Genomic DNA, 12,596 nt, shown 5'->3' with positions numbered 1-12,596 from the left:
TTTGTTTGTTTGTTTGTTTGTTTGTTTGTTTTTACCAGAGCACTGATCAGCTCTGGTGTGGGGGGTTGAACCTGGGACTTTGGTGGTACTGGGAATTGAACCTGGGACCTTGGAGCCTCAGGCATGAAAGTCTTTTGCATAACCATTATGCTGTCTCTCCAGTCAAACCTGGGACTTTGGGGCCTCGGTTATGAGTCTGTTTGCATAACCATTATGCTAGCTACCCCCACCCTAAATATTTCTTTATAAAATCTGTGTGAAATTTTAGAAAAAAAAAATTTGATTAAAAAAAATGGCCACAGGAGCAGTGGATTCCTAGTGCAGGCACCAAGCCCCAGCAGAAGCTTAAATGTACTTTGACCCATCAGTATTCAGCTTCAAGGGCTACTAGTAGTTAGTACTACCATATAAGAAACTTTATAGAAAAAGCCCCCTGAGGCCGGGAGTTAATACACCAGGTTAAGCACACACAGTGCAAAGCGCAAGCACTGACTGTAAGGATGCTGGTTCGAGCCCCTGGCTCCCTACTTGCAGGGGAGTCGATTCACAAGTGGTGAGGCAGGTCTTCAGGTGACTGTCTTTCTCTTCCCCTCTCTGTCTTCCCCTCCTCTCTCTCCTATCTTCCCCTCCCCCTTCTCTCCTATTGTTGTTTTTGACGGGTTATGTTGTTTTCGCAGGGCTGGCTTCACGGGGCGGGTAACAGACGACCAGGGACTCATGGTTGAGCTGTAGGTAGTATCTCTTTATTCATGCAGGACACAGCACAATCTAAGACGAGCTAAGCTAAACTCAAGGTACCCTAAAACTCACAATGCTATCTTTATATATACTTGCCAAGTAGGGTGTGACATAGAGAGGCTGGAGAGAAAAGTGACTGGTGAAAATCAGAGTGTGACAAGGAGGGGGCGGAGCAGGCAAGAATCCTATCACTGAACCACCAATGCCCTGGAGTGCTTTATGTAAATGTAAAAGTGATTTATGTAAATAGACCAAAGCTTTGAATGGGATTAAATCTATCCCTATATAGGCATATGGTTAAGCCGAAGCCAGGGGGAGCTGGCATACTATCCAACTTCCTATCTTATCCAACATCAATAACAACAACGGCATAATGGCCTCCAGGAGTAGTGGATTCCTAGAGCAGGCACCAAACCCCAACGATAACCCTGGAGGCAACAACAACAACAACAACAACAAAAAACTTCATTTCAGTGTACAATAAAATTCTTCTGACTGATATTAAATTATACTGAAAATAAAATGGACTGAAAAGCAAGTACTAATCTATGTTGAGGGAAATGAGAGGAAAGAATGAGTCCTTCAAAGCGGATAGGGAGACAGCTGAGGAAGGTTCTATGACTGTGACCCCAGGCAGTCACTTACATTTTTTTTACTTTTGGTAGTCTTAGGAAGGTCCGGGTTTGGGGGGTTTTGTTTGTTTGTTTGTTTGTTGTTGTTGTTGTTGGTCTTTCTTACCCTTGGTATTTGCTTGGAAATTCCACCAGCTGTCCACCAGACCATCTCTACTTTCCTCAAAGATTTTCTGTCCCTCCCTTTCATGTCTGTTTTTTTCTTGAGCTTCAGTCTCCTCCCTTTGTCACTTCCTTTCATGCATCTCTTTGGAAACTTTATAGAAAAATCAGTAAGATAAGTGCAAAAGGCAGTTCAAACAATATGTGAGCCAAGTATTCATACATTCATTCATCCCTTTGTTCACCCAGTGCACTGTTATGTGTGCATTCAACTAGGTTGAATTGCATTCTTTACAAATAAGGAACAATTAAGTCAAGAAGCTCTTATCAAAAGGCTATTCCTGAAAATTCTTTCCTGAATATATAGGAAATATTTTCCAATACAGTCTCATCTCCTAGGTCTTTTGCTTGTGGAGAATCAGACACAAGCATTGAGCCTTGAGTACCATCAGTCATGGAATGTCATGAATCACTGCACCGTTAATCATGAACAGCCTAGTGTTACTCATCAGTGTATTTTATTGCATTCTAATTCTTTAAAAGTTAGTAGCTCCCTGTGAGGATACTGACTTCAGTTCTCATGTGTTCAATGTGTGTGTGTGTGTGTGTGTGTGTGTGTGTGTGTGTGTGTGTGTGTGTGTGTGTGTCTGGGTTCTTAGAAGTGTGCAGTTTCACTGTTCCCATACTGACTTTTCTTAATTTTTTAACTTTATTTTATCTGATAGAACAGAGTGAAATTGAGAGGGAGGAGGAGATAGAGACAGAGAAAGAGAGTCACCAGCAAATCTGCTTCACCACTTGTGAAGCTTCCCCTACTGCAGGTGGGGACTAGGGGCTTGAACCTGGGTCCTTGTGCACTGTAATGTGTGCACTTAACCAGGTGTATTACCACCTGCTCTCCCCCCTGTGCTGACTTTTTCATTCAGATAGAGAAGTAAAAAGGCCATAGTACTGGAGCTTCCCCTGGTGTCCTGTTACTCTCCTGTGGTATCAGGGCTATAATCTATGTCATTCACATGGCAAGGCATGTGTCCTACTTCCTGAGCTCGCTGTCCCCATATTGATTCCAATTCTAGTGACAGAAGAGAAAGTTGGATTCCCAAATTTTTATTAAGCAGAATTATTCAAACTTGTCTCCCATTTAGGAAGCATTTACTCCAGTTACTACCCAATTAGTTGCAAGTTTGACTAATTGAGTAATTCCCTATAGCCACATCCAGAGTGGTTCATTTTCTGGACAATTTGATTAACCCAAGGACCAGCTCAAGAATCCCTGTTTCAGATGCCACTCCCACCCCCACCCCCCATCCCTGCCACCAGCTCCCTACCTGCTGGGAGGACATTTCACAAGCAGGTCTGCAGGTGTCTGTCTTTCTTCCTATCTCCCCCTCCTCTCTCAATTTCTCTCTGTCCTATCCAATAAAATGGAAAAAATGGCCACCAAGAGTAGTGGATTCATAGTGCTGGCACTGAGTCCCGGCAATAACCGTGGAGGTTAAAGAAAAAAAAGTATACCTTGCCCCCAAGAGCTGCATATTTGACACAAAAGCTTCAAATCAAGGGACAGTCATTACATATGCAGCATAAGAAAAAAAAACAAACACTAATATCTCATTCTTCTTTTGCCAACCACTTCCCCAAACAAAAACTACATAGACACCTTTATTTTTATAAATTATAAGCCAAGATAATAAAAGTGACTCTTGTCAAAGATTGGTGATCTTGTTTCTTGAGTCTTCTAATTTGTCTACAGTGGCTATGTATTGCAGTTAGAAAAGGAAAAATAGTGGTCCGGAAGGTGGCACAGTGATAAAGCTTTGGACTCTCAAGCATGAGGTCCTGAGTTTGATCCCTGGCAGCACATGTGCCAGAGTGATGTCTGGTTCTTTCTCTCTTCTCCTATCTTTCTCATTAATAAATAAATAAAATCTTTAAAAAAAAAAACAGAAAGGAAAAATACACACAAATTACCATGCATAAGGACCCAGGTTAAAGCCCACAGTCCCCACCTGCGGGGGGGTGGGGAGGGGGGAGTTGGGGAGCTTCACAAGTGGTGAAACAGTGCTTCATGTATCCCTTTCTCTCTGTCTTCCTCTCCTCTTTCAATATCTCTCTGTCCTATCAAATTTTTAAAGATAGGATAAAATGGCCAGCAGGAGTGGTGGCTTCATTGTTCAGGCACTGAGTCCCATTGATAGTCTTGATAGAGGGAAAGAAAGAAAAAAGAAAGAAGAAAGGAAGAAAAGAAAAGAAGAAAGAAAGAAAAGTTATTTGTACTCCTTAAAGTTTAAATTGCTTGCATGCCTGTCACTTATCAAATGAGTTATTTTCACTTAGGATCTTTTCTAGGCTTTTTGCCAATGCGCGTATGATTTCTTTATAAGTAATTATGTGGGGATGCTGTTTCACACTGTGCTACTGTGAAATACTATTGGACATGAAAAGCAAATGCCAGAGACCTTCTGTGAAGTGACCCCAGCCTGGTGCAGACTCTTGGGGCTGGCTGGGTTGCAGTACAGTATACTCTCACCTATCCTGTGATGGAACTTTCTTAGATGATGAGTATATGTGTCTCTGTTTTTTATTTATTTATTATTATTTTTTTTGCTGTGAAAATGTATAGTTTGTTAATGGCACTGTAAAGGGTTTGGAAGAAGTCTGCTCAGTGGAAAAGAAACATAAATAGATTTAGATTTTTATGAGATTGAATCAGCCAAATCAAACACAGGCGTTCCTGAAGCTTCCAACTTTTAAATGGAAACTCACGCTCTTCAGAGCGTTGCTGCCTAATTATAATTCATGCCTGTTGCAGATACTTTACGGGGTGGATCACAAGGAAGATATTAGGCATGTTCACTTGTGATTTCTATTGTGTTACTTGTGACGTGTCAACTGCGTACGTTGAGTGGCTTGGTGCATGCAAAGAAAAAGAGGCAGTTGCAGTATTGCAAATACAGACAGTATGCTCAAATGCAGAACTAACTTTCTGTCTGTGGTTGTGCATAAATCCCTAGTACCAGAATTTAATTTATAGTGAAAGCTAAACCAACTCACACCAAGGTATTTTCACACAGATCCTTTCAAAACCTAGAGAGACAGAGCTACTGAAAATTTCATTTTAAAGATAATTTTTCCTTTTCCTTTAAAAATAGGTCTAACTGGTGTCAAGGGAGAAAAAGGAAATCCCGGCATTGGATCCCAAGGTCCAAGAGGCCCCCCAGGGCCAGCAGGTAAATCTTTTTTTTTTTTTTTAATTTTTTTAATATTTATTTTATTTATTTATTCCCTTTTGTTGCCCTTGTTGTTTTATTGCTGTAGTTATTATTATTGTTGTTGTTGTTGGATAGGACAGAGAGAAATGGAGAGAGGAGGGGAAGACAGAGAGGAGGAGAGAAAGATAGACACCTGCAGACCTGCTTCACCGCCTGTGAAGTGACTCCCCTGCAGGTGGGGAGCCGGGGTTCCAACCGGGATCCTTATGCCGGTCCTTGTGCTTAGCGCCACGTGCGCTTAACCCGCTGCACTACAGCCCGACTCCCCAGCAGGTAAATCTTATAGGGTAAGAATTCTAACAGGAAACTGCCAGGTGGAAGTTCTAAATCTTGATATTCACCTGACATCACAGGATACCACTATATTGCTTTGTACCAATATATCCAATCACTGTATTTTATATATTATACTAAGAGTTCAAGGGGCTGGGTGGTGATGCACCTGGTTGAGCACACATATCACAGTGTGCAAGGATCTAGGTTCAAGCTCCTTGTCCCTCCCCCCCTGCAGGGGCAAAGCTTTGTAAGTGGTAAAGCAGAGCTGCAGATGTCTCTCTGTCTCTCTCTCTCCCTGTCTTCCCTTTCCCTCTCAATTTTGGCTGCCTCTATAAAAAAATAATAATAAAGAGTTCAATATGTTAGAAACAATTCTTCTTACACACAGCCCCCCAAACTGCAGTGTATTCTGAGATTTTACTGGCTGACTGCATGAGTTAGAAGATGGTAAATTATGCTGTAATAACAGATCAATCCAAATGCTTAAAAAAAAAGTTTGATAAAATTAAGGCAACTTCTCCACTTTTGAAAACATCAGCTGTCAACTTCCTAAATACAGAAAGATAAATATCACTTCCACCCATATTTTACTGTCTGGATTTATTTACATAGTCCAAATTTATGTGTTAGGGATGCAAGAAATCTAAAGGAACACAATGATATTTGATGAACACCAATAGTTTCTACCACTGTGGTTGTCCTTTTAAAATAATTTATTTATCAGAGAAAGAAAAAATAAGAGGGGTAAGGGAGATAGAGAAAAAGAAAGAGGGTCCAGGTGGTGGCACACCTGGTTTTGAGTGCATATGTTACAATATGCAAGGACCCAGGTTCAAGTCCCCAGTCCCCATCTGTAGGGGAAAAGCTACACAAGTGGTGAGGCAATGATGCAGGTGTCTCTCTGTCTATCTATCTTCCCTTCCTCTCAATTTCTGGCTATCTATCCAATAAAACAGTAAAGATTTAAAAATATGAAAGTAGGGGGGTATGGTAATACATCAGGTTAAGCACACATAGTGAAAAGTGCAGGGACCCACTCAAGGACCCTGGTTCAAGCCCCAGGATCCCCACCTGCAAGGGCAGGTCACTTTGCAAGTAGTGAAGTAGGTCTGCAGGTATCTATCTTTCTCTCTCCTTCTCTGTCTTCCCCTTTTCAGTTTCTCTCTGTTCTATCCAACAACAACAGCAACAACAACAACAATGGAAAAAAATGCCCACCAGGAGCAGTGGATTCATAGTGCAGGCACAGAGCCCCAGCAATAACTCTGGAGGCAAAAAAAAAAAAAAAAAAAAAAAAAAGGGAGAGAAAGAAACACCTACAGCACTGCTTCACCACTGGTGAGCTTCCTCTTTGAAGGTAAAAACTGCTACTGTGGTTGTCCTAATGAGTTTGCTGTAAGTGTCAAGCTTTGTGTACATTACTCCCTGCTTTTAGAGTTGCTGCCAGATGACCATGCTCAGTAATAGGATTACAAGGTCATAATCTCATTATGTATTTATAATCAAAGTCTCAGGCACATTAAATCAATTGCTTTGTAGTTTTCTTCAAACTAAAATTAATTTTGGAAATTTTTTTTCTAGAAGAAAGTCTTTTTGAATTTTTAATTGTTTTTATATTTATTTTCCCTTTCATTGCCCTTGTTGTTTTTTATTGTTGTTGTAATTATTATTGTTGTTGTTATTGACATCATTGTTGTTAGATAGGGCAGAGAGAAATGAAGAGAAAAGGGGAAGACAGAGAGGAGGAGAGAAAGATAGACACCTGCAGACCTACTTCACTGCCTGTGAAGCAACTCCCCTGCAGGTGGGGAGCCGGGGGCTCAAACCGGGACCCTTCCTCAGGTCCTTGCGCTTTGCACCTTGTGCGCTTAATCCACTGCGCTACCACCTGACTCCCAAGAAAGTCTTAACGTAATAGATTCCCTTGGGGTGTAATGCCACTATGACTAGAGGTTGTATGAGGAGGTTGGAGGATAGCTCCATGGTAGAGCATAAGACATATATATATATGCATTAGGCTATGAGCCAGAACTGAGCATTGCTCTGGTCTCTTATTCTTTCTAGCAATGAAACAAGTAAACATTTAGTTTATTTGAGAAACTAGTCCAGCATGATACATTCCACAAAATGGAAGGATGGTAAATGTTAATTAAGTAGAACTGACTTTATCTGGCAGCCACAATACTTTTCAAATTCAAAGTGATACTTGTCTCTAGTTTTCCACTGCAGTTGTTAGTTATATTTTATTTCCAGTTGAAGAATGGCTTTTAGCCACTGCTGGGAGCTAAGTCTAAAAACGTACAACTCCCTCCCCCAAAAATAAATCTGACACACTTCTTAAAGTCATAAAATTTTTAATCTCTCCTTCATTTTACTCAGTCTAACTCCATTGCTGAAAGCTAGCCTAAGGACATTTTGAAATAGAGGGCCATGTGGTGGCACACCTGTTTGAGCTCACATTACAATGCACAAGGGCCCAGTTTTGAGCTCCTGGTCCCCACCTTCAGGGGGAAAGCTTCATGAGTGGTGAAGCAGAGCGGCAGGTGTGTCTGTCTTTCTCTCTCGCTCTCTGTCTCTCAATTTCTGGCTATCTCTATCCAATAAATAAATAAATAAATATAATAAAAATATTTAAAAGGATAAAATTTTAAATAGTATAGTAGTTTAAATTTCTGACATTTTAATTTTTCCCTTATAAGATAAATTCTTTTAGGTGTACTAATTTATTTTGATTATTTGGAGTTATCAATTAGCAGTTGCTCTGAAGTTGAAATTGAATGTCTGTGCTTAGTCACGTGTGTTCCTATGGCTGTACCATCATACTCATAAAGAACTGCATTGAGAAATAGACTTTCCATAAAGAAGTTGGCAGAGAGTAGTACAACCTTTTGAAATTGAATATGCAAGAAGTGATAGAAAAGAATACCACTTGCTCTCCAGTTTCATGACTTCAGGACTTCATGTAATTTCATGACCCTGTGGCCAGGAAATCCAGTCTAGGAATAGGAGTTCAGTAAATAGAGAGAGACAGATGTGTAAAATGACTTCCTTTATAGTTCACTTCTTGGTGGCTTCAGAACTCACCTGTGAAGGCAAAACACCAACTATTTTCATTTCGGGATACTTCCTAGGGCCTTCAGGGGAGAGTCGGCCAGGAAGCCCAGGACCCCCTGGTTCTCCTGGGCCAAGGGGTCCACCTGGTCACCTAGGAGTGCCTGGACCCCAAGGTCCTTCCGGACAACCTGGATACTGCGACCCTTCTTCATGTTCCTCATATGGAGTGGGAGGTAAGTGCCAGCTTCCTGTAGACTTTGAGTCACATTGGTTAGTTACATTACAGTGAAGGGGTTCTGTGGGAGGGTAGACTGGCCATGAAAGGAAAATAGAACTTAAATTTCTCACTATTTTAAATTGCCCAGTGTCATTGTCTATGAAATGCAAATTATTATAGAAGTTGCCTTTTACAATCCTTAAGAGGATAGTTAAAATAATCACACAACTATTAAATCTTCCTTGCCTCCAGTGACAATTCACACTGACTTGGCCTCTAACCTCATATCTGATCATTGGGGGACATATTTGAGCATTGTTTTGGGCCTCTCACGCTCTGTTTCTGTTTTGTTATGGCTGTGATATTCTGCAAGATTTTACTTTTGTTTGGGGGGGAGCTTTTCAGAAGACCCCTAAAATTACCTTTCATGACATTGTTTGCATGCATTGTAAATCACCAAGGATAATTTTAAGGAGTCAAAGGGGCCATGCTATCCTTACCTCACTATTAACTACTGAACTGATTCTAAAGATTATGCTTTCTATAAATCTGCAGGCTGCATGCTGGCAGGTTGTGCAATGAGACATGTCTTGGAAGCACTGAGAGTTTAGAGACTGCTTTGAGGCAATGAACTTATTAGTGTGTTTAAATTTTCTGCTTTATGAGAAATTTAACATTATTTGCCAGAGGAACTGGTCAAAGTTTTGCTGATATATTTTTCTCTGTTCATCTCTTCCCTCCCTATTCTCTCAATTTTCCCTGTCTCTTCTTAAGATCTGATCCCTTACAATGATTACCAGCACTGAAGTGGATAACCTCCACATAGACCACATTGACCTCAGAAATTGACTCTGGATACAGAATTGTCTTGTTGACCACTTCTCCCCTGACCTAGCCCCAACAATGGACATACACTTCCCTGCTCCCCTGTATTCCTGTCTGCTCACTGTCACATCTCTTGCCCTTCATACTCCAAATACATAACAGTGATAGTATCCGAACTTAACCCAGTCACATGTCAATTGTAATAGCAGCTGTTCTAAATCACCTTGGAAATGAGTGTATGACTGCATACCAAGACTTTGCATCAAACTTCCCTGTGTGAATGGTTATCAAAAAATAAATTAATTCAAATATGCCTTCCTATCTGTCCTGTCTCCACATAAGATTGATGGACAACTTTATCCCTGGTTATCCTAACCCCCACTCTTGTTCTCAGCCCCTCTCCTCCATCCTGTGGCCCCAGTGATAGACTTCCAACACACAGTTTTCCACATTTATTGTCCTTCCATAATTGCTGATTTTTCAGGGTTTCAACTGTAAATAAAAACATACAGTATTAAAGCAGTTGTGGTTCTGGTCTGTAACAGCTTCTGTAATGCATCGCTTCCTTTCTTCTTTTACTAACCACCTGAAACCTCATGGGGAAAGTACAAGCAGCATGGTAGACAAAGGTAGCTACAGCTTTCTTCCTAGACAGGATATACTCTCTACTACCAAGCCAAGTTTTTAATGACCTGCATGAGGGGAGGATATCTATCTATGCATAGGTCCTGGGTCCTATCAAGTCCCCACCTCCACTCTTCCTCTCTAGCTCCCCATCCTGATCAGCCGGAATTCACCCCTGTTCAAGACGAGTTGGAAGCCATGGAACTGTGGGGAGTCTGAGATTGAAAGCCTCAGGAGAATTTGGAAAACTAACTGCAGAAACTCTCAAGGCACCTTATGGAAGAAGAATGTCATTATGTGTTTTATATGTGACTTTTAAGGGGCTTACTTCATCCACCTACAAGTTTTCCTTGGATAAAGTTAATACTGTTGTCATTAATTGAATTATAAATTAAAGAAAAAAAAACTTCCCTCATCTGTGACACCTTAAGATTGATTTTTCTTTATCATTGTAATATCATGCCAAAAATTTGTTTTGTCAAAGAAGAGAGTTTCACAAAAAATTGACAAAAATACTGTACTCAAATCTTTTCTATATTAAGTGATCTCAAGTCTTAACATGCAGTAAGATGGATATAATTGTATTTGAGGAAAATGATGTCAGAGAAAAACAGAAATTCAGAGAGATTAACATGTTATGCCATTCATCTGTAGCCTCTTAGTCTTTTGAGAAGAAAAAGGGAAGTTACTGGGCAGACTACCTCTTGTTTAAGTGCCGTGTCCAACTCTGCCATTTATTGGTTTCACTGACAACCAAGCATACAGCTTAGATATTCTTTCTGAATCTGGTGATTTTAAAAACAGACTTAGTGATTGAATATGCTTTTATATGGACAATGATTGTTTTCCACTAGTTCTGATGCAAAGAACCAGTTTAGCCAACAGTATTCCAAGGACTGCCCTCTTTGTGTACATGGATAATTTGTATATATACATCTAAGATTTTTCAGACATTTCTATTGTCTTTTGTAAGCAAATAAAAATTTTAAATGATGTATGTGGATTCTTTTATTTCATTTCTAAATGTCACTTTGAACATTTGAAGTCTTTGCCTAGTTTTGTAGAAGAAAGCCAAGACAGTTACCTTCACTTAGATAAGTATATTGAATTTTTATTTAGTCATTTAGTCATCCATTCTGACTATATGAAGAAATTTAACAGAAGAAGTTCACTTGGGCCTAAGAGACAGATGAGATCTTATCATTCAATTATAATCAACTGGAGCTCAAGCAAGGCAAGACTGTTGCTGGACAGATGTTTACAAATGTTTGACTGAAAAGCTTCTGTAACTTCTGGTTAAAATAAGGGGGTGGAGCCTTGCTGGGAGTATGGATCAACCTGACAATGCCCATTTCCAATGGAAAAACAATTACAGAAGTCAGACCTCCTACTTTCTGTACCCCATAATGATCCTGTGTCCATGCTCCCAGAAAGATAAAGAACAAGGAACCTTCCAGTGGAAGGGATGGGATATGGAACTCTGAAAATTGTATAGAATTGCATCCTTCATCCTATAATTTGTCAATCATTATTCAATCAATTAAAAAATAAAATAAAGGGAAAGAAGAAAATGAGTAACAGAGTTTCCAGGGAACTTGAGAGGCTGGTGAGGCAGGGTGTTAAAGACCTGATAATCACTTGGTAATAGGCCAGAGATTGTCTTGGGAGATGCACCTACCCCAACCCAACTCACCCTCACACACACTGACCCAGAATAACCTAGACCTCAGAGTCTGGTCTGCAGGCCCCTTGGGGGGGGGGGGGGAAGGGATATTGAATAAGACCAAAATAGGCATCCTTATAATGTTAAGATGTCATTTGACTGGTTATGCAAAAGTCTTCCATGAATGAAGTTCCAAGCTCCCAGGTTTAATCCCCAACATCAACATAAACCAGAGCTGAGCAGTGCTCTGGTGTTTCTCTGTGTGTCTTTCTGTATATCCCTCATTAAAATAATTTTTAAAAAATTTAAAAATATTATTTATTTATTATTGGATAGAGACAGAGAGAAGTTGGGGGGGGAAGAAAGGGAGAGAGACAGAGACATACCTGTAACCCTGCTTTGGGCGGTGCTGGAATTGGGTAGTGACACACCCAGTAGAGAGCACTTATTACCAAAAAATGGTGTTGGTGTTGGTGGTGGTGGTGGTGGTGGTGGTGGTGGTGGTGGTGGTGGTGGTGGTGGTGGTGGAAATGGTGGCAATGGTAGAGGGGGAGGAGTTAAGAGAAAGCATTGCCCAAAAGACATGGGGTTGACTCTAATACACTCTGACCTCTAAGTTATACTTTGTCTTTTGCTTATAGTGGAGGATCTCAGTATTTGGCTTCAGTTACTGTTTTTTTAAAACACAATGAAAATGAACTCTAAACCTTTCCATGCCAAAGGATCCAAATAGCAGTGCCTCGAGGATCTAGGCAAACTGTTTTTGTGTCTTTAGAGGAAGGAAAGAAGCTGTTTTCTTTTAGTTGTAAAATACGAGCCAAATGTAGAAAGCTAGATTGACAAGGAGGAAAAAACTTGCACAAGGTTCATCATGATGGCCTAACCCTAAATCACCTGCTAGAAGTTATTGTCCTTACATGGCAGATGTATATCATTAATCACCTCAGATCCTTGTATCTCAGGCTTGTTGGTCTTTTAACAAGTAAAGAACAGTATCATGGATGCTTTAGTGTTTGGCCCTCAGAAGCACATAGTGAAAATCACAAGACTCAACACTTGTTATAAATCTGAAGTATAAATGTCTAGAGATTCTAATCCACTCATATATCACTCTTGAATTATTCTATTTTCCATGGGAATCTCAATTTATTTAAGCTATAGAAAAATGTCCTTAGTTTGGAATCTGTCATCAC

General features: G+C 40.3%; 1 protein-coding gene across 5 annotated transcripts in view; it reads left to right on the top strand.

Moving 5' to 3' along the window:
* Positions 1-10,735, top strand: part of COL14A1 (collagen type XIV alpha 1 chain) — a 243,560-nt gene extending 232,825 nt beyond the window's left edge. For 4 of the 5 annotated variants that reach the window (XM_060195648.1, XM_060195647.1, XM_060195649.1 and 1 more), the window contains 3 exons: positions 4,625-4,702; positions 8,152-8,307; positions 9,886-10,735. In XM_060195648.1, coding sequence (XP_060051631.1) covers positions 4,625-4,702; positions 8,152-8,307; positions 9,886-9,959 — 308 coding nt within the window. In that variant the 3' untranslated portion in view covers positions 9,960-10,735. Of the gene's footprint in view, positions 1-4,624; positions 4,703-8,151; positions 8,308-9,065; positions 9,661-9,885 lie in introns of those variants that run through there. The other variant, XM_060195651.1, reaches the window with a different exon arrangement.
* The last annotated feature ends 1,861 nt before the right edge of the window (positions 10,736-12,596 follow it).

Source organism: Erinaceus europaeus, chromosome 1, assembly GCF_950295315.1.
Source record: "Erinaceus europaeus chromosome 1, mEriEur2.1, whole genome shotgun sequence".
Taxonomy (NCBI): domain Eukaryota; kingdom Metazoa; phylum Chordata; class Mammalia; order Eulipotyphla; family Erinaceidae; genus Erinaceus; species Erinaceus europaeus.
Note: the sequence above shows the minus strand (reverse complement) of the source record. Positions and strands in the feature narration are given on the sequence as shown.